General features: G+C 57.8%; 1 protein-coding gene across 2 annotated transcripts in view; it reads left to right on the plus strand.

Annotated features, from left to right (window-relative positions):
* Window positions 1-27,110, plus strand: part of Btbd11 (BTB (POZ) domain containing 11) — a 176,668-nt gene that overhangs the window by 98,596 nt on the left and 50,962 nt on the right. For both annotated transcript variants that reach the window (XM_005374638.2, XM_005374637.2), the window contains exons 2-3: window positions 6,208-6,357; window positions 16,881-17,085. In XM_005374638.2, the coding sequence (XP_005374695.1) occupies window positions 6,208-6,357; window positions 16,881-17,085 (355 nt within the window). The remainder of the gene's footprint in view (window positions 1-6,207; window positions 6,358-16,880; window positions 17,086-27,110) is intronic.

The following is a 27,110-nucleotide window of genomic DNA, read 5'->3' on the forward strand; positions in this document are numbered from 1 at the left end:
ATGGATGGATGGGTGGGTGGATGGATGGATGGATGGGAGAAGGTTGGAAGGATGGATGGGTGGATGAAGGGTGGGTGGATGGATGGGTGGATATTTGGGATTTAAATATCTAGGCAGAATGTGTGTGGCCGCCTTGATGTAGAGCAAGGTCATCGTCATCGTCCAAAACCCTGCCTCCTCGTTATTGTCCTCTGTTCCCTGGCTATGGTGTTAATTGAGATGTCAAAGACTATTTCTTAACTGGAATGACTCTATCACACAATTCCGCTGCTAGTCACGGCCCCCAGCTAAGTGTTAGCACATGGCATGACCCTGTGCCCCGTGAGTGTCACTGCCTTGCTGGGGGTGCGGGAGGGGCTTCTCAGAGGGCTCCTGGGAGCTGACGGACTCCACAAGCCGGCCAACCCGGCTGTTTCCACGGCTACCAGGACCTAGCGGGAGGCCTGGAGTAATCCCAGACCGGAGGCTCTGAGCGCCTGTCTGCACGGAGCGAGGGCCTGGCGTGGGAGGCACAGGTTTGCAGCAGGAGGACGCAGAAATGACTCGCTCCTGGGCCTCACACCCTGGTGCTCAGGACTCCAAGGGGGCACAGATGGCTCCAGAAAGGCAGCAGCTGGGAAGCCGCCCAGCAGAGTGGTGAGGATTTTACCCACGGTCCCGGGGCAGAGAGGGCAGAGGGGGAAGGGGACTCATGATGGACTCTTCAGCGTGGGAGGAGAGGAGCGGGCACCCGGCGTCTCCAGTGGAACTGATCACAATGAGTGGGTCTTCCCCAAACTCTCCTCCCACAGTAAACAGGACGCCCACCCCTTCCGTCCGTAGATCAAGAACCTTGGAGTCGTTTTCTGCTCGTTTCTTTCTTCTCACATCTTAACCCTGTTAGCAAATCCACTACCTTGACCTTCAGTTAGATCAAGAACTACTGTCGCCTCTTGTGGTAGCGCACACCTACAATCCCCAGCACTCAGGAGGCTGAGGCAGGAGGATCACTGCAAGTTCAAGCCCAGCCTGGGCTACAAAGTGAAACCCTGTTCCAAAAACCAAAACCAAAACAAACAAACAGAACTCCTCTGCTTCTGCCCTGGCCGATGGATACAGTAGCCTGTGCTCAGTCCGTGCTGGAGTCGCCCCCTCCCCTGCTTGGAGCCCTCTGGCGGCTCCTGTCTCTCTCAGAGCAGGGAGTGGCAGTGCACACCTGTAATCCCTGCGCTCTGGGAAGTGTGGCAGGAAGATCACAGATTCAATCCCAGCCAGGGCGACTTAGTGAGACCTTGTCTCAAAATTTAAAAATGTAAAAAGAGCTGGGATGTAGCTCAGTGCTAACACCAGAATCACCCCTCGTACCAAAAACAGAAGCGAAGCGATCGGTCTCTCTCAGCGTCAGCACCTCAGTCTGCAGTGCGGACCCCTCTGGCCTCCTCCCGCTGCTCCCCCCACCCCCGAGGTCGCTCTGTTCTTGCCTCCGCAAGCCAAGCCCGACCCTCCTGGGCGAATCATGCTCCAAGGCCCCTGTGGGTCCACTGCGGCCACTTCCTCCTCCTCGCCACACCTGCGACCTTGTCGCTGACCCACCGACCTCTGCCTCGATCTCTGCCCTGGCTCCCTCCCCCACCCCCTCTGCCCCGGCGTCTGCGTCTGATGAGGGTGCTGGCGTCAGCTCACCTTCACTGAGCGGAATAGTCGGTTGCTCAAGAAATGCAGAGAGCAGCTCTTGTGTTTGCGTACTTCATCTTCCAGTGTCCCCCGAGCTGTACACCAGAACCGTCCCTTCGGGTACGGGGGCACGAGGCCCAGGCCCGGGGAGGCTCAGTGGCAGCCTAAGCTGCTTCTCCTGGGACCTGGACCTGAGATCGGACCCCGAGCTCTCCTCACCCCGCCTGCAGCACCTGCCCCCCAGATTGAGGCCCGGTTGAACTCCAGGCGTGTCCCTGTGGCTGCCTGGTGCCCAGCTCGCCAGCTGGGCTGCAGGGAGCCCTGTGAGCCCCAGGCACCTCTGAGAGCATCTGTGCATGGCCTTTCAGCTGGCAGAGACTGTCAGCAGGCTTCGAGGACCGGGGTGGGGGCAGCCTTTGTGCGCCCATGCGGGTGGGTACACAAATGACACGCAGGGCCCACCCCACTCTTCTGCAAAGATCTGTGCAGTGTCCCCATGAGCACCAGGTCCCCAAGCCCTTGGCCTTAGAGAACCTCACTTACTTAGATTGTAATGTTAATGCCAGGCTGTGCATGTCCTACCCCAGCCCACCCCCAGCACCCAGGAGGTGGAGAACCACGCGTCCCGCAGGGCCCGAGGGAGACACAGGTGGGCGCCGCACCCGGCTCCTTCCCAGGCCAGGCCAGCACTCTCCACTTACCTTCTTTGTGGCTCAGCAGAGGGCCAGTCCTCTTGCCCCCGCCTATCCAGGGTGCCAGGCTCAGGGTGCCAGCACCCAGGCCCAGGCTGAGCCGGTCTCCCTGGCTGAGCTCCTTCCAGCCGCACCAGCACCCACCCTGGTGCCAGGAAGACAGCAGGCGGCATAGAAACCCTCGATCAGGCCACAGAGGCGCTCACGGAGGGTTGGGGCTCAGACCAGCGCTCTCACTCCTAACTGGTACCTCATAGTGTTTCAGAGGGGACTGGATTCCCTGCCCCACCGGGCGCGGCAAAGATGAGAGTAAGTTTGCATTTAAATACGTCAAGCACTTGGCAGAGGGCCTGGCCTACAGCTGGTACAAAGGGAAAGTTGGCGCTTGTGCTCTTCCTTCTTCTTCCCCCTCCTCCTCCTCCCCTACTCCTCCTCCTCCTTCCCCACTCCTCCTCTCCTCCTCAACCCAATCCTTCTGTCCTCCTCCCACTCCTCCTCCTCCCCCCCCACTCCTGCTCCTCCTCAACCCAATCCTTCTGTCCTCCTCCCACTCCTCCTCCTCCTTCCCCACTCCTCCTCTCCTCCTCTGTCATCGCTGCCCTCAGCACCAGCGTGAAGTGCTGAGTGCTGGGTGCTGATTCTCTTGCTCCATTTCTGCTGTGGGAGAACAGAGCCCAGCAGGGCAGTGGAGACCCTGGACGGACACACATCTGCTCAGGAGGAGCTGGCAGGAGCGTGCCCCCGGGGCCCCCGGAGAGAAGCACAGGAGCGGCTGGCTGGGGCCCATCGCAGCAGAACGAGGCTGCGAAGCTTCTGTGGCCGTGGCCTGACCAGGTCGTCAGTGTCCAGGTGCAGGAGCTTGGGGAAAACCACCCACGGTGGTGGGGTGCCAGGCCCTCGCTAGGTGACATCTCAGCGTCTCTTGGTGTCCCGGGCAGGTACTGGGCAGGGACAGCATCGGGGCAGAGCTCGGCTGACCCCAGAGCAGAGGCTTTGCAGGGTGGGCACCCGGCACCCACCTGGTCACTGATCAGGACCCACCTGGACCCTCGTGAGAGCTCGGGTACACAGCACACCCCAAAATCACAGGTTTTCAGGGAGACTGTGGCCCCTCAGCCCCCACGGGGCCTGCTCCCTGTGGAGCATATTTCCCTTTGCCCCAGGTCATATTTGGTTTTTGATTTTTTGAATCAGGGTCTTGTAATGTAGCCACGGGTCTAGAGAGGCCCTAGGACCAGCTCAAGGCCAAATCCCAGCAGAGCTAGGGCTGCGGCCCTGCGGCCAGGGGTCCTGCGTCTTGACCAATGTGTGCGGCCGCCTTTTAAGCTGCAGACCGGGGTCACCTTGTGACCAGTCCTGCAGGCGCTAGAAGGCCCATGGGGATCCCCGAGTCCTCTGCACTCTTCACTAGATGACCTCCCCAGAACTCGGGGCCTGGCTCTCGGGTCTCCTTAGCTGAGGCCCCCGGAGACCCCCTTCCTCCCGAGCAGAGGGACCGATTATCCAAAATCCTGGGTCACTGCTCATTCTGGGTCATGATTATCTGGCACTTTTGCAGCGAGCTTTTCAAGGGGTGGGGAGTCTCCAAAGTAGAGTCAGTCGTCCCAGTCGGGGCCACGTGTAGAGAACTTGGGGATCAGCACTGTGGGACGGCTGCAGGCTCGGCCTCGACCTCACAGCTGGGCTGGGGAACACGGCAGGGGGCAGGGGTGACCAGAGCCCCCTCTCCAGGCAGATGGAGGTGACCGGCTGCCGAGGGAGCAGAGGCCAGCCTGCTGGGGGGCCTTTCTGTGACAGCCCTATGGCCCCCGAAGAAGGCTGGGCTTTCCTGAGGAGGTGCTGTGGGTGGGCACGGGCAGTCAGGCTGGCGTTCACACTGCCTCCTACAAACCCCGGGGTCACAAAACCGTCGGGGGCCCGCAGCCGGCGTCGCTGACGGACAAGATAGCAGAGGAAGTAGAGACAAATCGAGAATGCATCGTGCAGCAGGAGGGGGAAGGACAACACGAGCACGGTGGGGGGTGGCGTGTCCTGCACCGTGATCTAAAACACACAGCGGTGCCTCGGTTCACGGTGCTTTTCCTTGCAAACATTTTTTTCACAAACAGAACCATTTGGCAAAATTTTGTTTTTGTTGGTGAGTTCTGCACCGGGTAACAAACACGACTGTGGCCATCTTGTTTGCACAAACATGGACACGATCGCCTTGTCCGGAACCGTGGAATGAATTAGATTTGTGAACCGAGGCACTACTGTATTGTTCTGAATCACAGTCAAAAATAAGTGGCTGGAGAGGAATCCTAGGAAGAACCATCTTTCCATTTCCTGATCATCGGATAGTAGAGTGACTTCTAGAGCACTTGCACTGTTTACCTCTGATTCTTCACCCACAAACCCCTGCCCTGCTCTCGTGTGTGTTGGCGTCTTTTAGGAAGCAGAGTGCTCAGGAGGCCTCCAGTGGCCATGTGGCAGTGTGGGCAGAGGAGGACACGCAGGACAGGGACCCATCCTTGGGGTCGTGCCTCCCCTGGGTTCATCACACTGTGGCCTGTGTTACTGTCCCTGGTCACTGTGTCGGCCCAGCCTCAGGCACAGTGAACTCCTCAGTGGCCTGGACATGCCTCCTGCTGCTTCCACACCTCCAGGGTGTCGATGGTTGGGACACAGGGAGCCTCAGCAAGTGCTTCCTGTGTGTGTGGCCTGGAACTCACTGCTGCCTCAGCCTCCTGAGTGCTAGAATTACAGGCAAGTGCCACCACACCAAGCATGCCGCGGACTGGCCCAGCAGATGCCCCTACAGTAGTCAGGCTGCTGTCTGGACTACTGACTTTCTCCCAGAGCTGTGAAGACCCGCAAAGACCCATGCCTCATCTTCCACACAGAGCATGGTCATATAGTTTGTGGTTGTGTGTGCAGCTCTCTCCCCTCACTTGGACAGGCGTTCATGGAGGACAGGGTGCGTGGACTTGGTCCCTCATCCACACCTCTGCCCCTAACACAGCAGCATCTGCCTCATTCACTGTTCCTCAGTGACTGATGCTTGGTGGGTGTATCTGTCAGTTTTCCCTATGGTGATGATGAGTAACAACCATCCCCATTTCTTCAGTGCATGCCAAATAAGCACTTGCTTTTGTGGGGTTGCCAGGGCACTCCTGGGGGACAGGTTCTGCTGGGGCTTCAGTGAGAGTTTCTCACCCTCCTTAGACCAGGTCAGCAGGGCATGGTCTGCTCCTGGCGAAGGCAGAGCACGGGAGAGTGAGTTCAATCTCACATGTGCTTGTCAGGAAGGAGAAGATTCAGGTTCTCCAGGGTGCTCTGGTAATGGGAAGAAAGGGGAGGTGGGGGACCAGACTCCAGTGATTTCCAGTCCAGTGTGCTCTCCATACAAGGGAAGGAAGTGCCTGGGGATGTTCCCCCGCCTGACTTAGCAGCTCTACGAGAAAGTCAGTGGTCCACACAGCAGCCTGACTACTGTGGGGGCATCTGCTGGGCCAGTCTGCGGCATGTTTGGCGTGGTAGCACTTACCTGTAATTCTAGCACTCAGGAGGCTGAGGCAGGAGTATTTTTGTGAGTTCTAGGCCAATCTGGATTACATACCTACATCCTGTGTTGGAGAAACAAAAGGAGGAGGTCACTGTCAGCAGGGACGGTCCCTGGGTGCCTGTGAAGCTGTCTTGGGAGGTGCAGGTGGGCAGTGACCCCTTGGTCCCAAGAGCCACCTCGGGTAGCAGAATCCCCACCTGGAGGCAGGGAGGGCCGTTCTGTGTCCCTGCTCCACGGTGGCTGGCAGCACAACCCTGGTGTGGCCCGAGGCTCTGACCAAAGAGTGACCCTCTCGCTCTCTCTCTCTCCCCGTTGCAGGGGTGCTAAGCCTGCCTGACAGCCTGAACCTGCACCGAGAGCCGCAGCGGGTGGCCAAGCCGGGGGAGCTGCCCATGCTCAGCCAGTCGGAGCTGCGGACCATCGAGCAGTCCCTGCTGGCCACGCGCGTGGGCAGCATCGCCGAGCTCAGTAAGTGGGGGACTGACGGAGTGTGGGGCGGCGGGAAGCGGGGGAGGGCTCCAGGTCCTGGGAAGTGTCCCGGCTCTGCCTCTCGCATGAGTCAAGTTCTGGTCTGTTCCCAGCCTCAGTTTCTCTGAAACTGAAAGACAGCCATAGCCCACGTGGTGTCCAGCCACGGGAGGAGGAGCCGGGCGCACGGGCAGAGACAGCTCTGTGGAAGGCGGCTCTGCCCTGTCAGTTGCCACCGTGGCGTCCATGAAAGCATGCGTCCGGTCACCGCTCTGTTCTCTCACCCTCCTCCCTGGGCCCCTCTGGCCAGAGGAAACTGGAACCCTCAGAACTGTGCCCAAGTTGTCCTCCACTCTCCCTCTGCGGCCCTGTTGCTCCAGGCATCCCTCAGGGCCTTTGCATTTACTGTCCCCAAGTGACCCTCCCCTAGCTGCCCACGCTGGAGGTGTGGCCTTTTCAGCGGGGCTTTCCAGCCACTCTGTTTACGACCTTAACACCCTGGGCACCCGTCCGGGTCGGCTCAGGCTGCCTGCCAAGCGCCAAGGTGGACAGGCAGCTTGAAGGACAACAGTCACTTCTCACAGTGCCGGAGCTGCGGAGTCCAAGCTCAAGGTGCAGGGGTTCAGCTCCCGGCAAGGGCTCTTCCTGGCATGTGGGTGTCATTTAGCTCTCTGTGTTCTCATGGAGACAGGGGTCTTCCTCTTCCTGTAACACACGGACCCCATCTCCAGCCCTGTCATCAGGGACTCATCGAAGCCTGACCCCCTTCTAAGGCCGCCATGCTGGGGGTCACAGCCCCCACGTCAGGCTTGGGAGGACACGGGCCTCGGCCTGTCTCTCTCATCTCCCTTTGCTGCTCTTCATGCTGAGCAGTTGTCATCCTGTAACATACTCCATTTATTTATTTTTAAATAACAGCTCCACTGAGATCGAATTCACACCATTCACCTGGGTACACAAACCAGCTGTCTCTAGTGTATTTGCCAAGTTGTGTGTTCACCAGCTGGAACCACGGCCTCTCAGAACATGGGCACCCTGGCTATAAACCCCGGCCCAGGAGTCCCCGGTCCCGCTGCACATTGTACGGACTTCCTTAGCTGTGGTCCCTCCCTACCAGAATGCACTCGCTTTGTTCCCTGGTAGACGCCCAGCACCAAAGCTGTGGCCCGCAGTCAGTGTCTTGCTCACTTTCTCAGTGCTGGGATACAAGTCCCAACACCCACAAGTGAAAGAAGGAAAGTTTTACTTTAGCTCCCAGTTTGGAGAAGTTTTAGTCCCTAGTCGCCTGGCTGCAAGCTAGGAAGGCGGGCAGAGGGACCTAGCGGAGGACAGGTGCTCATGGCATGGCGAACAGGAAGCAGAGACAGAGGGGAGGAGCGGGGAGGGAGATGAACCCTTCAGGCCACGCCCATAGTGGCCACCCTTCCTACCCAGCCCCGCCTCTCCCCACAGGCCCCGCCCCTTCCCACCAGGCCCTGCTGCTGCCTGACGGTGAATCGGCTATAAGCTCAGAGATCCAACCACCCTCCAAAAGCCCTGCCTACCAGCACGTGAGGCTTTAGGTGTAGAACCAAACCCTAACAGGCAGGAAAAGACTCGGGCAGGCGGGAGGAGGTCAAGGTTGGGTGCCCCAAGCCTGAGGTGTGCTCTGCCAAGACTGTGCAGCCCTCATCAAGGCTGTGCTAGGTCTGACCAATTGGGGGAAAACAGCAGTGTGTTTACTTACACTCTGATTGGTCATCAGACGGCCCAGCTTCTGTCAGTTCCCCATGGAAGGCCAGTGTCACTCTCGGACATGCTGATGACGTGGAAGGAGGTGTTGGTACCAAATCCAGCAAATTCCATGTGATGATAAGGTCTAGGACCTGGGCTTCTCGGGGCTGCTTTCCCAGGACCCCTGTCCACCCAGGGGCAGCTTCCTCCCTGAGCATGAGGCCCGCACCTCCGCCCAGGTGAGCCCGGGACCCGCAGCCACGGTTCCATCCACACCAGGGCCTGGAGCAAAGATGCCCGAGGTCACAGGGCCTCCCCACTGTTGTCCACAATTGCTCTAAAGCCTTTGGGTGCCATGGCCCCTTCGGCAATCTTCTGAAGCCTGTGGCAGAGTAATGCTCAACATAAAACGTACCCAGGATGACAAGGAAGCCAACGTATTGTTAAATTCAGTTATCCAAAGCCAGGAATAGTGGTACAGGTCTGTAACCCCAACACTCTGAGAGGCTGAGGCAGGAGGATCTCAAGTTCAAGTCCAGCCTGGGGAACAGCAACTTAGCAAGACCCGGTCTCAAAATCAAAAAAAACAAACAAACAAACAAACAGGGATGGGGATATAGCTCAGTGTGAAGGGCCTGAGTGTACACACACACACACACACACACACACACACACACACACACGCACACACGTAAATCGGTTATCCAAATATTTTGGATCTGAATGATGGCCTGGCACCCTTGTGTGTGATACAGACCGGAGGCCAGTGTGCTACCCTCTGGCGGTGCCATTTGGCAGGGAGGTTCTGGGGTGGCCACCGCCATCAGGCCAGGCACCGCCCTCGGGGACAGCCCTGTGACAAGAACTGCCTCTACCCAGGGCCTCTGCTCACTCCCAGGCCAGGCCCCGAAGGGCAGATCCTGGCTGCCGAGCTGGACAGCTGAGCAGCCTCTGACCGGAAGAGCCCCCCAGCAGCAGGCCCCGCACACTGTCCTGGCGACCCCGTGGTCCTGCTGCTGTCTGCAGAGAGAGGATTCGACAGGCATGCCAGTGGGGCAGCCCGCCGTGCACACCTCTTCCGGGTAGTGGCTCTGGGCCAGAGGTGTGCCCCCTGAGTGCTGGCACGTGTGCTGGAACTGTCAGCACTGGCTGTCACCCACGGCCCCCGGGGCCTCTGGAGAAGCCACATGCAGACTGAAGGGGACATGATCACTCGGGTTTGACTGCGGTGTGGACCATCTTGCTCTGAGATGTGGATCGCACAGATCGCTCTTGGGACCGAGACAGCTGCTCCTCATCCGCAGGAGGTGCTCAGCGAGGTGGCGGATGGGGAGGCCCACCTTTCCGGCAGAGGGGAGTTGGGGCGAGTCCACGCCTGCTGTCCCTGCTCTGCTTGGACCAGGGCCCGGCCAGGCTCAGAGCAGAGCCCTGCTTGATGCCAATGATGTGGACAGCGCTGGGACGGATCCTCAGGGCAACGACTTCTGCTGTGTCGCTGTCCTGCCCTGTAGGCTGGGGTGAGGCAGCCGGAGGTGGACACCTTGCCCAGGTCAGCCACGCCAATGAGGATGGGGCTGCGGCTGAGCCTTGCTTGCTCTCTTCCACGGAACCACGTGTTTCAGGGCTGCCAGCAACATTTCCACACAGAGCGGAGGGCTCCAGCTACCACGAGAGAGGGCGGCGCTGGAGGCTCCGGGCACTGCGGGTGCCTCCTCCGCGCTAACGTGAGCGCGAACACGGTCAGCCAACAGGGGCCCGGCCCCAGACCCGCTGAGGGCACGAGCGTCACCTGTCCGCCTTCGTGGCTCTGTCTGGGAACATCCAGGAGACCCTTGTGTTGAAGACCCAGGGCCAGCGCTTTTTTGGGGGTGGACCTCAGCAGATGGCGCCTGGTAGGGGGGAGCTTGTCGCTGAGGACACACCTTTGAGGGGACAGTGGGACCCGGTCCTTCCGGTCTCCGTTTGCCTCCTGGAGGAGCTGGCCTCCCCACACACATCCCCCTTTTCTGGACCCTTCCTACACACCATGTGCTCGGAACACATTGTTCCTGATGCCACATCAGGGAAACTGAGGCCCGGGAGAGACCAGGCTTGCCCGGGCCACATGGGCCGTAGGTGGCAGAGGCTCGCACCGTGCTGTTTCTGCCCTCTGCTCTGCTGTGTCCACATCCGCTCTGTCTTCTGAGTGCAGCACCCATCATACACAGCTTGGGAAGGGCACTGAACATCACACAAGTGGCGTGGCCTGTGCTAGTCTAACACCAGTGCTGGAGGAAACCTCCCAGAGAAGGGGACCTGCAACCAGGCACCCAGCCCAGCACAACGCTCCCGGTGGAACCTGGCCCTGTGAAGAGCAGCCGATGATGTGAGAGTGCTTTGGTGACCTCTGTGACTTGGGGCGAGTGACTCGGTCACTGAGGTCCAGGGGTGCCATCTGCGACGGGGAAGCAGCACCTTCTGCGGGCCGTATGCGGCTGAGGACTGGTTACCAGAGGGCAGGGCGGCTGGCGCTCAGCCAGGCAGAGGCTGCGCAGGGAGGAGACCTTTGTCCAGTGGCCACGCCTACCCCGCAGGAGTCATGGCTTCCGGACTGCAGGGAGCCCAGGCCAGGCAGGGTAGAGCAGCGTCCCCAGGGCAGCTGGGAAAGGATCCTGTGTGACGCCAGCATAATTTGTCACTCTAATTGCTATGCATATTTTATGAGTATTAGAAAAAGCTTGGTTTTCCATGTGTGGCCCTGACAGGAAGTTGCCTTTTTAAAGCAATGTATTTATGGAACAAATGAGCCAATTTAAAGGAAGATATTAAGTGAATAAATTGTAGCTGCTGCGCACAGATGTGGGGGGCCTCTTGGCAGTGGCTCCCGAGGGAGCACAGCTGTCCCTGGCCTGGGCCGCACGGGCTCCAGGAGCCTGAGTCCAGCTGCCCATGCTCCACGAAGCTCGCGACAAGTGGACTCAGGGCCGGGTTCTGGGATGTGCAGGGGAAACAGCAGCGCGGACGGCAGGGAGTGAGCTGAGCTGTGGACGCGGTGTCTCCCTAGACGTCAGGGGCTCCAGCTGGGCTGAGGAGGGTGTGGTGGTGATGGTGATGGTGGTGCTGATGATGGTGATGATGGTGGTGATGGTGGTGGTGATGATGGTGGTGATGGTGGTGATGGTGGTGGTGATGGTGATGGTGGTGATGGTGGTGGTGATGATGGTGGAGGTGATGGTGGAGGTGGTGGTGGAGGTGGCAGTGATGGTGATGGTGATGATGGTGGTGGAGATGGAGATGGTGGTGGTGATGGTGGTGATGATGGTGGAGGTAGTGGTGGTGATGGTGATGGTGGAGGTGGTGGTGGTGGTGATGGTGGAGGTGGTGGTGGAGGTGGTGGTGGTGGTGACAGTGGAGACCAGGAGGAGCCTGCAGTGACCCAGCAGTGCTGGGTGCCAGTTGAGCGATGCGGTAGTCCAGATCCTGTCCCATGCTCGGAGTGCCCGTCCTCATTTAATGCTGGGCAGTAGGTGCTGCCACTGGCCCTGTTCACACAAGAGGAAGCCAAGCTTGGGACAAATTCGTTCCGTCCTCATCTTTGCCGCTCGCAGAGAGGCTGGGGGATGTGATTGCACACAGCAGCCATCTGGAGACTCTGACTCGGGCAGTGTGGGTCCAAAGGCATGGTCCTCACCCCAGGCCACTCACCCCTGGACAGTGCAGTGAGTGGGGCCCGCTCTTCGGCCGAGGCTCATGCCACCAACTTAAGACGGCCTGCAGACCTGAGTAGCAGGGTTTCAGCACCGTGAGGAGAGGGGACTTGGTCTGGTCAGGGAAGCCTGGAGGGCTCCTTGGGGAAGTGGCATCTGATAGCCATGCCGTCCTTTGGTAGCTGGGCAGCTGCAGGGAAGGGCAACCCAAGGTGAGAAAACCTCGGATGAGCTGCAGGGCGCCCCCAGGAGGTGGGGACACTGAGCCTGACCGACCAAAGGCATCCACGCAGCAGGCTGCCGGGGGCTGGGGAGTGCAGGGTGAGGAGGGCCCTGAATGTGTGCCCTCTCCTCCTGTCTGCTTCCTCCTGACCCTTTTAGTTTTCAGCCCTGGGATTGAAACTAAGACCTTTGCACTGAGCTACATTTCCAGCCCTTTTCTTATTTTTTTACTTTGAAGCAGGACCCCACTAATTGCTGAGTTGCCTAGGCTGGGCTCGAGCTTGTAATCCTCCTGGCTCAGTCTCCCAGAGTGCTGGGGTTGCAGGTATGCGCCACCACACCTCACTTGATTTTTCTTGTTTTAAGCTATTTAATGGGAGCAGAGGGGCTGTCAGTGCATTCCAGCCTGATCCTAGAAGAAGGTGCCAGGAGGTAAATACCACCCCAGCAAGGAAGTTATTCTGAACTTATAAACAGCAGGTGCCAGAATTCACAGTTCAGGAACTATAGAAAAGTTGGACAAGGATGTCACCCCTAATCCTGCTAGGCAGAGAAATCCTTCATCAACACTGTTTTGTCCTTCCTAGTATTTACTTTACGCATAGTTTTTAATACCATAATCCTGGCCGCACCGTTTGCAATTTTGAATTTCACTTCTTCCCACTAACCCTTCCAGCTTGAAGGTTCTTTTTCACGATACTGCAGTTCTGCGTGCACATTTTAACACCCACATAAGTTTATTATTTCCTCATGTGCAGGTATTAGAGGTTCTTTAACCATGCCTTCTTATGTTTGAGCATTTGTCAAATTTTGGATTCTGTCATTAAGTTTTGGGTGTAAATCCCTGGGCTTGAAGATTGTGCTGCGTTTTGAATTCTGACACAGGGACCAGTTCCCAGAAGAGGACTTACTGACATGGGGGCTGGGAGTGCTCATCAGGACCTTCACAGCACCGAGCAGAACTGCTCCGAGAGCGCTGCGACCCGCTGGCCGCACAGCAGCCTTGGGGAGAGGGACTCAGGTCGCTGCAGGTGAAGGCACAGACTTAAGAGAGAGTGGAAGCTGAGCCTCGCCTGCCAACTGCTCACCCTTGCCCCGGGGCCTCGACTCTCTTATCTGTAAAGCAGGGCTTCTGGGCACCTGCTGTTTATAAGTTCAGGGTAACTTGCTTACTCCAGCCCCGCTTACTGTCAGAAGAACAGCCCCGACCCTCCCTGACACTTGTTATTTATAACAAGAAGAGGCAGCACCAGGCTTCACCTAGAAATTGGCTCCATGTGCCGTTTCCATCAGATTTACTTTAACAGTGACTTTTTCTTTGTGGTAGGTGATATTCATTTTCCACATATGATAGTGATGGGGTTTTCCTCGGTAGATAGAAGCATTTAAATAAAACAAAATGAGCCTGTTTAAGTGGCTTGGTTACTTTTCCACTTAAACAGGTGGAAATTTCATTGCTGAGCCAAAATACCTGACACCCAGAATTGAGGAAGGAAAGGTTTATTTGTCTCACAGTCTGTGGAGGTTTCAGTCCATACTGGGCTGGCTCCAAGGCAGAGTAGCACATGGTAGAGGGCAACAGTTCATGGTGGTGGAAAACAGCAAAAGCATCAAGAGCAAAAGGCTGGGGTGGCAAGCAGCCTCTTTCCCTCCCTTACATTGTATGCAAACTACTTGTCCTGGGGTGGGTGTAGCAATCACACCCATGAATCAATCCTAAACTGTAGAAACCTGCTCCATGACTGCATGAGACTTTGGGGGAACATCTAGAACCAAACCATAACATTTTGCCTCTGACTCCCCAAAGACTCATGCCCATCCCTCTATGCAAAAGGCATTTAGTCCTTCTGAAAGAGTGGCCAACGTCCTAACAGTTTCAACATTGCTGAAAAGTCCAAGTCCCAAGTCTCCTCCAAGATGTAAGGCAAACTCTTAGCTGTGAGATCCTGTACAAATGAAAAGCTAAACCCTTCCAACATTCAATGGGACAAGATAAACATTACCACTCCAAAAAGTACAAACAGAGAGATAGGAAGCATTGGGACCAAAGCAAGTCCAACATCCAGCAAGGCTGACATTATGTCCTGTAGTTCCATATCCAACATCTGAAGCAATCTGTGGCAAATTGTGAGCTCCAAAGAGCTTGTATGACTCCACCCCTATGGCACTTCCACTGGTTGTAGCTCCCATGGCTTCTCTCTTGGGCCCAATTTGCTCCCTCTGCAGCTTTCCTTAGACAATCCATGTTCCTGGCTTTTCCAAACATCTGAGGTCTCCACTGAACCTCTGGCTTCTCACTCACAGCTTCACACATTGCCCTACCAGGGCCACACTGCCTGGCCTCCCAGGCCTTCTGAAATCTAGTTGGAAGCATTCTTCAGAAGTCTTGCATTCTGCATGCACCTAAGACCAGCACCACGTAGATGATGCCAAGGTCTGCTGACAGCTGGAGCAGTAGCCAAGCTTTCCCCTCTCTTGGCCATCAGGGTCAAGTGCATGGATCGATGGGCACTCTGAATCCAATTCTGAGGAGCAAATTCTCTGTGCTGCTGCCATTCTGGAACATGGTGCTCTGTGGCTTTCTCCTCAAAACAAAGTCTTTTATCTTTGCAGTTTTGAGGCTGCAAAGGGTGGAGACTTGCTGCTTCTTGTGATGCCCTCAGGCCATCTTTTCTATTCTCCTGTTTCTTCTCAGCAATCGAGATCTCTTCAGCTCTATCTTTGCAGTCCACAGCTTTACTGGAGCTTCCTTTCTGGTCAAACTCACAACATTTTAAGTCATCCTGCTGGGCTCTTTGCTCTTGATTCTCAACATAAATCTGACTAAAAGCCCCCAACAATAGCCATGCCACTGCCTCAACATTCAACTGTCTTGAAATTTCTTTTGCCAGATTAATTAGTCCACCACCCTTAATCTCGGTCTCAGGCAAAGTCTCTGGACACAAGTAAAATGCAGACAAACTTTCTGCCAACCCATAGCATACATCATCTGGAGTCTAACACCCAGTGCAGTCCTGCCCAGCAGAAATCCCCACTGAACCTGGTCTTTAATGGCAGGATTTCTATCAGCCTTCTGGTCTTCTGAGCTCTGACCAGAATCTCTCATACAGGGGCTGGGGATTTAGCTCAGCGGCAAAGCAAGTGCAAGGTTGTGAGTTCGGTTCCCAGTACCGGAGAAAAACAAAAAACAAAACAAAACAAAACAAAACAAAACAAAACAACAACAGAATCTCTCATACAGAATGGCCAAAGGCATTGCAGCTCTACTCTTTCAGGAAACATCTCCAAACCTTTCCAAACTCTTCCCACAGGCCATTTCCAAAGGCTCTTGAACCACATGGTCAGGTATAGTCACAGCAACAACCCCACTCCTGGTACCAAATTCTGTCTTGGTTGCTTTTCTCTCATTGAGACATTGAGACTGAGACAAAATACCTGACACCCAGAATTAAGGAAGGAAAGGTTTATTTAGCTCATAGTTTGTAGAGATTTCAGCCCATACTCAGCTGGCTCCAAGGCAGAGTGGCACATGGCAGAGAGCAACAGTTCATGGCAGCAGAAGACAGTAAAATCATTAAGAGCAAAAAGGAGGAGTGGCAAGCAAGCCTCTTTCCCTCCCTTACATTGTAGGCAAACTACCTGTCCTAGGGTGGGTGTAGCACTCACACCCATGAATCAATCCTAAACTGTAGAAGCCTGCCCCATGGCTGCATGAGGCTTTGGGGGGACATCCAGAACCAAACCATAACATTAAGTCAGGTAGCAATAAAGGTAGTGCCCTGCCATGACTGGGCTCCTGAAGGTGGTGTGCACATGAACCGAGTGTGGGGAACAGCACTTTAACCAAGAAAAGCCAGGGCTGCCCACGAGAGGGTCCTCCAGGGGACCAGCAAGGCCTTCAGGGTTGTAGATATTTCAGTGTATAGTAGGCTGGCACCGAGGCAGAGTGGCATGGCAGAAGAGAAATAGTCCATGGCAGAGCAGGCAGAAGGCAGCAAGCAACAGGGACAAAAGACCAGAGATCCTCTTTCTGTCCCTTATGTATTAACCAGGCTACCCACCCTTAGAGCAGGTAGCACTCACACCCAGGGTGGGCAGCCTTAATTTTAGCAGAACTGTGCCAAGCCAATCCATGAACTGGTTTAATAACCACACACCTTGGATCCCAGCACCACACCCTCTAGATCCAGCCACACCTGAAACCCCCCCAATGAGGCCACATGGGCTTTTGGGGCCATCTAGACATAGCTGTCACAGCCTGAGTCCCAAGGTCTGCTGGTGCTCAGAGGAGTGAGATGGAGCCCAGGCCTCCTGAGTGTACTGACCCAGAGCCTGGTTCTGGAGCGGCTGTGGAGCTCACACCCCAGCTCTGTTGCTTATACCATGTGACCTGGCGTACTTACTGGGCCTCTGCTTCCTCCTCTGTCTCATAGTTGGTCCAGCTGCCTCCCCAAGGTGTGCCTGGTGCACAGTAAGCCACGCACTAGACTGAGCTGTGGGTGTAGGGAGACCAGCAGAGCAGAGGCCGTTCTCAGGCGGCACCCTGTGTGCCTTTGTGAGGAACGGCCCTGTGACCACTGCGTGGGGACGAGGCAGCCCAGGATGGGGTGAGAAAGTGAGGGAGACCTTCAGAGCAGAGCAACAGCGAGTGGCCTGCCCTTGTGCTGCAGGGAAGCAGGAATGACCACGCCAGGGTGGCAGAGGCAGTGACGCAGGCGGCCTGAGGGGTCCAGAGGGCAGGATGGCACCAGTCCCTGCGGCCAAGACAGCCACACCATGACTGACCGCATGCTTTCCTCTGCCCCACGTGTGACAAGGACCTTGGTCCCCCCAGAGATCTCCCAGCATGGTTCTGGGGTGGGCATCCCCCCGCCGCACCTGATGTCTCCCTTCTGCCCACAGGTGACCTGGTGTCACGCGCCATGCATCACCTGCAGCCTCTGCACGCCAAGCAGCACGGCAACGGCACACCCCTGCACCACCGGCAGGGCGGGCTCTACTGGGAGCCAGAGGCGCTGTACACACTGTGCTACTTCATGCACTGCCCGCAGATGGAGTGGGAGAACCCCAATGTGGAGCCATCCAAGGTCAGCCTGCAGGTGGAGAGGTAAGCGCCGGCCACAGCCTCTGCCTGGGCCCCCGGGAGGTCCAGAGGCATCCGGGTCAGGGGGTCCACAGAGGCCACGCCAGGTCTTGCAAAGAGTCCAGGTCGGAGGAGCAGGGGCCTCCAGAACCAAGTGGCTTCCTTGTGTGGATGGCACTGGGGCGCCACATCCTTGGGCGGGACTCATCCTGTCCTTGCCTTGCAGTGGCCCTGGGCTCCTGGGGACGTAGCTTCTGGAAGCCCCAGGGTGTGGGAGTCTGACCAGCCTTCAGGAGAAGCGGCAGTGTGAGGGCACCCACGCCTGACCTTGAACCCCAGGCTCACTGGTCCCCCTCCACAGCGGCCACACAGCCTTACAGGCTCCAAGGGCATGCGAGTGACCTCTGCCGCAAAGAGCAGTTAAGAGCGCTGGCTTTGGACCCAGCCCCCTCATGAGAGCCGAGGGCCCTGCAAACATGCCTCGACCTGTCCGTGCCTCGGATTCTCCGTCTGCACGACAGGGTGCAGAGTAAACTCTTCCTAGTGGTGCTGGGAAGTACCGTTGACTGAGCGGTGCCCGCACCAGCGCCCGTGACTGTGTGGGCGTCAGCGCTGTAGCGCGTTGCCGGGCAGCCCCGGCCGGGCTCGGCAGGCTTCCCCTCTGCTCACTGTCCCAGTTCTGAAGCTCAGGCCGCTCTGCTTGTACTGGGGTGCGCCGGACCCGCCGGAGCTCCTCTGCTTGTATTGGGGTGCGCTGGACCTGCCGGGGCTCCCTGCAGTCGAGGCTCTGGGCCGTGAGTGCAGGGCAGTGGGAGGCACACCTGCCGGAGGAGGGCGGCATCTCATCTTCTAAGAGCCCCAGTTTAGCGGCAGTGTTCGGTCTGTCTCGAGCTCTCGCGGCGTCCCGGGACTCGGTCTCAGCATCCAGGCTGAGCCCGAAGTGCCTTGTGCACAGGACGCGCCCTGCACGGCGAGGGGCCGAGTGCCTGCCATCCCTGCCACACGTAATGCACAGCACGGGCGGGATCTTCATGGCCCTCACCCCTCTGACTCGCCGGCCTCCCTCCAGCCTCCCCGTCCCAGGTGCCGCCCGGCACTCAGGGCCTCCCCCAGCCACTGCCCTGCCTCCCTGCCGTCCGCTCTCACACTCAGGCTGGCGGTGTCCTTGCAGCACTGCTCCCTCGTTCCCAGCACAGCGCTTGGAACTTACGCAAGCAACCAGGGTGCACTGCGGCCTGAGCCTGGAGGCACTGTGGCCCTCAGGCGTGTGTGGGATGGCACCCCCGCTGCGAGGTCGGAGCCGCACGCTAAGCCGCCCTCTCTCCAGACTTCCCCAAATCCTTTCTCCAGATCCCAAGACTAGCACCCTCCTCAGAAGATGGGGCTCTCCATGCCCCCACACCCAGCCCAGGTGCCACCTCGCTGCCCTCCACACATGTTGGCCCTGCTGAGACCAGTGGGGTGGGAGATGGAGTGGGAGAGGAGGGCCTGCCGCCCCCGGTCACACACACGCCTGACTCCCTCACGCTTGCTTTCTGGGGACCCCTCGCCCGTCCTGATCCATGTCTGCGCCCAGCCCCTGGCTGGAGCAGCTGGGCACTTCCGGCCTGGGGGGCGCAGCCGTGAGGAGAGTGGGGAGTGCCTGGGTTTCTCCTCCCCTCTCCAGGCTGGGCCTGCGGCACACAGGGTGCTCTGCTCCCGCGGGGGTGTGGAGAGCAGCCGGCTGGCGCTGGGGGACTCGGGGACTCGGTGCGGGTCCCCGCTGGGCTTCGAGCAGCAAGTTGCAACCTCGGTTTGTTGTCTGGAAAGCAAGACGTGTCTCCGGGCGAGGACCGGCAGGAGCCGGGACAGACATCCGGGCACCAGGCGGCCGTTGGCGCTCTGTGTCCCTATGCTTTGTCCTTTTTGCTGAGAAGCCTGCAGAGGGCTCTCCCTGCAGGATGGCTGTGCTCCCCCCACACAGAAGGGCACGCAGCGGTGTGGGGGGCATCTGACACACACGGGAGGACCTCAGGGGAGAGGCAGCCTCCGTCCACGCGTCCACACATGGCCGAGCCAACCCTGCAGCTCTGTGCGGGAGAGCAGGGAATGGAGACGGCTTGGGCTCTCTCTCTGTCTCCCTCCACTCCAGCAGCACCGGGCAGGGCCCAGAACCCTTGGCAAGCAAGGCTGGTGTGATCGTGGTGCCCAGCAGAGCCGGGCGGGAATGTAGGCTGCTCTGGACCTCGTGCCATCTCCTCCCAGAAGACCCTTTCTTGGCTCAGTGTTGGGACTCAACCCTGGAGCAGCATCTGACTGTCACACACGACATCACTCTCCTGTCACTGCGTATGGTGGGACATTTCTGCAGTCTAAGCGTTTCCACAACTTTGGCTGCTATTTCTCACGCTTCTAAAACCCATCAGGCACTGCAAACATTTTTATTTTAAAAAAACTCTGAGCAGAGCGTGGTGGGGCACACCTGTCATCCCAACACTCGGGAAGCTGAGGCAGGAGGATCACTGCAAGTCTGAGGCAGCCTGGGCTACACAGTGACAGGATGTCTGAAAACAGCAATTACAGTGAAGCTGTTTTCCAAACAGGAAATGACCTTCATGTCGAGGGTGGGAGTGGCTGAGTTGGGGGCATGGTTCCCTCCCCCACATCATCGCTCCTGGAAATACCAGCGGTTCCTGGTGTCCCTGACCACTGGTGATTTCCATCACCTGTTGCCCCGAGGGGCAAAATCAGTTCGGTTACCTTCGGGAGCAGGTGGTGCCCACGAGGAGCTCCGGGCAGCTTCGCTCAGGAAAGACAGAGACTGGAAAGCCTGTGCTCACTCCGCCACACCGAGATCCCAGGATTCGCCCCTGCAGAGACGGCCTCGGTCATTCGGGCCGCACAGGACGGGCTCGGAGATGTGCTGCCGCCCGCGACGTGACAGTGCACCGATCGCCTGTCACCGCTGTCAGAGAAGCTGATGGTGTGAAACAAAGCAGTGCAAGCCACGGAAGAATGGGCGACCCAGTCCATGCAGCCAGAACAGACATCGGAGGTGAGTGGTGCCCAAGGGCATCTCCAGGTGGACACTCGCTCCCCAAGGACCCCAGTCGTGCCGCCCTTCACCGTGAGGAGCAGAGGACGGGAGAGGGTGGACTGTCACATCCGCCGCAGATGAGCCAAGGCTCCGCAGAAGGCCCAGGGTGGCCCCATGCTGCTCTGCCCTTGTCTCCCGGGAATGCCCCTGGGGCCACAGGGACAGGACGTGTGCTCCACACCCTGCTCTGTGAACCGGGCCACCCAGCCAGACCTGCGGGATCGTGTGGAGCAGAGGACAAGCTCCAGGCGCCGTGTGGGACAGCGGCCAACACACCCTCCCCTGGCCTCCGCCGTTCCTCCGGCTCCGTCGCCCTGGGAACCACATGAAAATCAAGGAAGGCAGCTCCAGGTGGCTGGGGACTGCCACAAGGACCCCTGCTAAAAGCAGCCTCTGCAGCTGTCCTGCGGGCCGCCTGGCTAGGACAGACCCGTGAGTAAACGTGGAGTGCAGCCTCCGTGCAGTTTAAGCCAGAGCCAGGCTTCCTGGCCACACCAGCTGCAGGAGTGCCCAACCTACACCCCAGGGATGCTCCAGCCCCTGGGAATGGCACAGACTCCAAGTGTACACCACGCTGCTGTGGTCAGACACTCTCGGAAGACCTCTGTCGCTGCTGCCCTGAGAGCTGCATGCTTCAGCCACACGCCTGTCCTCACCGGGGAGCCACGGGCGGGAGGAGCCTGCCTGGGGGAACCCTGGTCCAGAGGGGGTGGTCCTCCAAGCGTGCGGACATCCAGGGCTGCAGGCAGCCTGAGAAGCTGCGAATCCCCAGCGCTCCGCCAGTTTACTTTGCTTAACATGTACACGGGCAGCATCTGCACTGTTGAGTACCTGGACTGTGCTCAGTCACCTAAGTCCCAGGATACCGTGGGCCATGCCCTGGGCAACCCAGGAGCCAGAGGACAGCAGCAGGGACTGTGCCCAGCACCCAAGCAGGTGCTCAGAGGGAGGACACTGTCCTCATCTCCCAAGAGAGGGATCTGGGCTCAGTCTGCACTCCCCGAAGAGGCCCAGCCCCGGCCAGCGGGTGCTGGGGCCCAGGGCCGGTGAGGAGAGGGGCCACATGTGTCCTCTTGGGGCTGTGCGTGTTCAGCACCCTGCCCCAGAACTGCACCCCACACAGGAGTCCTAAGGGGACGTGCAGGCCATACCCCAGATAACTGACTCTGAAGTGAAGTTTGAAAATACGATCGGCTAGTAACGCGTGTGGTGCAGCTTGCTGCAGCCGTCCAGGGCACAAATTGTTCCCATCCTTACGGTTCCAAGTACAGGTAGCAGTCCGTGGTCAGAGGCAGGGGCGAGGGGATGCCCTGACCTCTTGCCACCCTGCCCAGGGAAATGGGCATCGGGACACAGCCACACCCCTTTGTGCACGAATTTCGGGGCCACTTTTGCTCTGCGGCAGCAGATTTGCTGTCACAGGGACCTCCAGGTCTGTGGCCCAGAAATACTATTTGGGCCTTGCCAGGAAAAGCTTTCTGGCTCTCCTGGGAGTCTAACCTTCATTTCCAAAAAACTGCAGTAGAATTGAATATTTAAATTAAGCTGAGCATGCAGATGTAACGGCGGTGTGTTTACACGTAGTGAGGTAAGCGTGTCCCACAAGCTTCTTCCCTGTGACTGGAACCACCCCAGAGGCAATGAACTCGCCCACAGCCACACAGCCCAAGTTGAGGACTGGAGTGTGAACCCCTGGAGCAAGCCCTGGCCGGGGCTGCGGGTCACAGGCTGTGCTGCACAGGAGGTGCTGCGGCCCTGCAAGCGCCCTGAGGAATGATCGAATCTCGAATCCCTTTCCACAATCTCACAGCTGTTTGCAGGGCCAGAGACTAATGCGTTTATTAAATAAAGTGTGATAAGCACAGAAGTCTCTGAAGAACTCACACCTTGGCCCTGAACCCGAGCACAGGCCGGGCCTGTGTGAGGCGCCTTCTCCATCTCGGCTTCCACGCTGGTACAGATGGGGTGGGGATGTGTCGAGACGCTGGGACCCCACGGTACCCCAAGTTGTGTGGCTCTGCTTTCCGGAGCAGGCATGATTTTCAACAGCTCTGTCCCTGGAGTTGGAATTTAAAGTCCAAAGCTCGCTGCTCCCGTGCAGGAGAACGGCTGGAGGGCCGGAGGCCAGGGTCTGGCTGCGCCCTTCAGGACTTGCTCAGCTGCTCCTCTCCAGGGACCCCTGCTCGCCATCTGAGACGTGCCAAGTGACGCCCGGCACAGTGCGAGGCACAGTAAGCGCTCGGTGGACGCTTGCAGAGCTGAACGGTGCGGGTCTGACCGCTGGCCCTTCTGCCACCTGGCTGCTGTCCACCCTGGTCCAGGCTGGCCTCTCCTTGATGCTGACGCCTGTGACATGCAAGCCCTGCCCTGCATGAGTTGTATGACCTGAGCCTGTCCTCACAGCCTTTCTCCGGCATGGGCCGGCCCTACCTCCTCTCGTTTCCTAGCTGGGAAATTAAAGCTGGGAGCAGCGGTGCATGCCTATAACCGTGGCACTCAGGAGGCTGAGGCAGGAGAAGCACAGCAAGTTCAAGGCCACATTGTGAGTTCAAGTCCAGCCTAAACTACATCGTGAGACCCTGTCTCAAAAAGCAGACAGGAGACTGAAGCCAGCAGGAGAAGCCTAGTGCCCAGGGTCACCTGCATTTAGCAGATCTGGACATGCAGGAAGAGAGTCCTCTGCCCAGGAAGAGTGTCCTTGCAGGGGGCAGAAGTTGGAGAACAAGGGGACCCCTCCCTGAAGAACGTTGATTTTTTTTTTTTTTTTTTTTTGGTACCAGGAATCAAACTCACAACCACATACTTGCCAGGTGGGTGCTGTGCTGCAGACCTGTATTCCCAGCCCCTCCCAGAAGAAAGGCGGTGAGGAGCGCTGAGCCCAGCAGAGCACAGGAGCGGCTGGGTGGGCCTGGACGTGATGCGCGTCCGTGGTGTGCCTGCATGTACGGGGAAGCTCTGCACACCGTGCAGCCCGTCCTCACCGAACCCTCTGGAGGGAGGCGCATCCTCACCCACAGGAGAGAACATTAAGTCTGTTTTTCTTCAGTACTGGGGTGGAACCCGGAGCTTCTCGCCCAGCTATGCCCCCAGCCTTTACTCGTTTTTTTTTTTTTTTCTTTGAGACAGGGTCTCACTAAGTTACTAACATGCTCAAGCTGGGCTCAGATTTGCAACCCCCCTGCCTCAGCCTCCCAGAGTGCTGGGGTTATGGGTATGTACCCCTAAATTGCTATTTAGAAAAAATTGCTATTTGGAAAGCTAAGTATCGCCGTAGAACATTAATTATGCCCCGGGATTTAACTGATGAGTATGATTTATCTACTGTGGGACACATTGTGGTATTTCAGTACATGTGTTTGGATACTTTTTATCCTGGAGCCAGAACACCTGGGTTAAAATCTGGCTCTAACACACATTAGCTGTGTGACCACGACCAAGTTACTTACCCACTCTGAGCCTGCTTTTCATTGTCTTTAAAATGGGAGATAATCATAGAGCCCACTTCTGGGGCCTTAACGTGTTAATATACATTTTTTACTCTAATTTTTGCTTTTATCAGTCCACGTTTGCAGTACACAGTGGTCCCAGTCCCCGTGGCGAGTCGGTGCATGTGCTGAACACACCTTAATTCTCTTTCCATCCCTTTCCCTCTAGCGTTCGCTCTCCTTCCCCGTTGCAAAAGCTCTACCTCCATTTCCTAGCATCTCTATTTTATTTCACTCTTTGTATGTGTGAATAAACTTAAAGCCCTCAAGACTCAGTGCCCATCGGGCTGTTAATGAAAATGCCCCCTTTATTCTTCTCACCAGTGAGAAGTGTATCTAATGGTGCCCGCCAGGCCCTCCTTAAGCAGTGGCTTCTGCCGCAGGGCCCGAGGCTGGGCCCAGAGTAGTCTGGGGATCGCCAGCGGTGGTGGGGGTTGTGCATTTGTCTCAGCTTGGTTCGCAGCCAGCTCCACTGTTGAGTGCATCAAGCAGGAACTCAGCTTCCAAAGCAACTTTCAGCTGGGTGTGGTGGTGTACTCTGTAATCCCAGCACTCAGGAGGCTGAGGCAGGAGGATTACCATGACCTCAAAGCCAGCCGGGACTACACAGTGAGACCTTGACTCAAAAAACAAAACAACAAGCAGACAAAACCAAAGCAACTTTGCCTGCTGGGGAGCAGAGCGTCTCCTAGCCCAGGAGCCGGACGGCACCCTGCCAGACCTGTGCCCGTCTCCGGCCTCTGCAGTCCGCAGCTGAGAGGGACAGGATGCTCAGGCTTGGGAGCTACTGTGGGGCAGCTCTGAGCGTCCGATTTAATGATCATCATCTGCCTGACAAGGTGGCCTGGTCCTCTTCCACGTCAGGGACAGCAAAGGAGGCCAGGCCTCGTCAGGCCTCTCCCGGGCCGGCACACATGTCCGGCCCACAGGGTATGGGCTTGTCGGCGTCACCCCAGCCCAGGGCCCAGGCGGGGCGCACGCCTAAGAACAGCACTGTCCCCACACACAGGTTTCCCAACCCCATGCGCGAGCTCACTTTTCTGACTCCCGCTAACCCGGTGGCCTCCGTCTGCTCCCGTGCAAGGCCATCTTCCCACATTGTACTGACCAGGGAGCAAACCTTACTTTCAGCCTGGAGGCTGGGACTAGAGCTTCCTGGCCAGGGCCATCACCCGGAACCACCTGAAGCTTCCTTCGGCCCCAGACCCCTGCTCGTGTCCCATGCTCCAGAGCTCACCTGTGGGGCAGCTTGAGGACAGGATGTTTCCTCCACTGTAGAAACTTCTGGGGCCACCCGAGCTGTCCCCAGGAAGGGAGGGACCTAGGAGCAAGGGGACCCCACAGAAGCCAGGAGCAGCTCCCCACAGACCTGCACCGCCATCCCCTTGGTCACCCCGCCTGGGTTTCTCACAGGGCCGCCATCTCAGCGGCGTCGCGGCGTGTCCTGGCCGCACACTCGCTCTGGGTGTCTCTGGAGTCTGTTTGAGGCCTTGTCCTGGTTGTCTCCCCTGTCCCTGTCCCCCTGACGTGAACTTCAGGCCCAGAGAGGGTTCCATGGCCAGGCGGGGCAGAGCTGGGATGCAGAGACCGGAAGCTGTGTCCAGGGCTCCTCTCCAACCCCGGGCCACGGCCTGGGGACAGCAAGGCTGCTGTCTGCCCGGACAGTAGGACCCTCCAAGGAGCTTTCTTGCTTAGGTGTGTGTCCCGTTCCCCTTTTTCTTTCTAGCTTTTTCCTTGCCTGGGGCCTCCACACAGGGTGATCAAAGCAGTGCTTCAGATTGGGCAGCAGCTACAACCTCTGAGCAACTCCTCTCTCCTCAAGCGCTGCTGGGTAAACAGGCTAGGACTCTGCCTCTGGTGCCCTGTTTTAATTGACAGATGGTAACCGTACGCATCCTAGGGGCACAATATGAGGTGCTGTTCCAGGCTGCTTAGCATAGCTGTGATCTCAAAGAGTTGCCATTTTTGGTGGTAAGAACCTTTAAAAGGTTCTCCTTTGGCAATTTTGAAGTATATAAGGCATTATTATTAACTGGAGTCTCTGTGTTGTGTGGCAGAACCCCAGAACTTACCCCTAAACTTTATCCAACTTCCAATCCTCTTGCCTCAGCCTCCTGGGGTGCACACCTGCAAAACCTACCTTTAAAATCTTTACTTTGCCAGGGATGTAGCTCAGTGGCACAGCGCCTGCCTGGCAAGTGTGAGGCCCTGAGTTCAATTCCTGACACCAATAGGTAAATCTTTACCTCAGTGGTACTTGAGCTTTTCAGGTTTTGTTCTATTTTAAATATTTTTATTATTAAACATTCAGTCAGTTATTTCTGCGTTCACTTGTGCAGGAAGTCGGTGTGCATGTGGTAATAGTAATGTTTGTTGGATTCACTTCCTACGGTGCTTTGCACCTAGGTACTTTGCAAGACTAATCACCTCTCTTTCGACGACCCCATAGGCTGGTGCCATCCCTTTTTGGAGGGCATAGAGGAGAGGCACGGGGAAGGAGCAGCTCATCAGGGAAGGAACAGCTCAGGGGCTGGGTAGGCAGGGTGGGCAGGGAGGGCAGTGTGTGAGTCGGACACTGCAATATGGGTAAGATCAGCAGTTCCACGGGGGACACTGTGGGGAGAAGCAGGGGCCAGGGTCAGCTGAGCAGGCAGTTTGCATGTAGGAGACTATTTGGCCAGATGTTGAAATGCTCCCACGGGGTTTGGTAAAGGGCCGCTGCTCGCAGGTGCTGGGCCCTTGGGGTTGGAAGTCTTCCAGAGAACCGGGGCCTGCAGCATCACCAGACCAGGGCTGGAGGCTGGGCTGGGGGCGGAGCTCTGGGGATACCTGGGACAGCTGTGGAGCCCCACGCGGGCGTCCTCCAGGGGCCCCTCCGAATCCCCACAGGCCTCCTCACTGCTCTCTGCTGCCCCCCCACATGTGCAGGGTGAGGACCAGGCCCAGGGCTGCCCAGTCACAGAGCCAAGTCACCAAGAGGCTGGGCTGGGGCTGGAGCCCGGCGCTGGTCCTGGGCCTGCTCCCCATCTGCCCCCACTGGTGACTCTGAGCTCCCCCAGGCGGGGAGTGCACGCTGTCACCTCCCGCTGTCCCCAGCTGGTCTCATGGGCTGGCACCCAGAGGGTGGGGACAGATCATTCTGGGAGAGAGCAGCCGAGGCCTGGGGCAGGAAGCAGTATGGGAGCCCTGACAGGTCCCGCGGGATCCCCAGGACGGAGCACCATCCCCCAGAGGGATGCGCCTGGGCCCCTCCCCGCCCAGGGTCCCAGGCCTGGGCTGTCCCGTTGCCTGGAGCCCGCAGCTCCTCGCCGGCCCTCTGCTTTGATGCCCAGGGTGAATGAGCACTCAGGGAAAATAAAAAAGACCCTGCGTGAGGATCTACACTGGCTCAGGACCCCGCCGGGCCCCACTCCTCCCCTTGGAAGCGGGCCTGGTGCGGCCAGCACAGCGCTGGTGGTGAGGCAGCGCAGCCGGCAGAGCCTGGCCCC

The sequence above is a fragment of the Chinchilla lanigera genome, unplaced genomic scaffold, assembly GCF_000276665.1.
Source record: "Chinchilla lanigera isolate Chin_1 unplaced genomic scaffold, ChiLan1.0 scaffold00004, whole genome shotgun sequence".
Taxonomy (NCBI): Eukaryota; Metazoa; Chordata; class Mammalia; order Rodentia; family Chinchillidae; genus Chinchilla; species Chinchilla lanigera.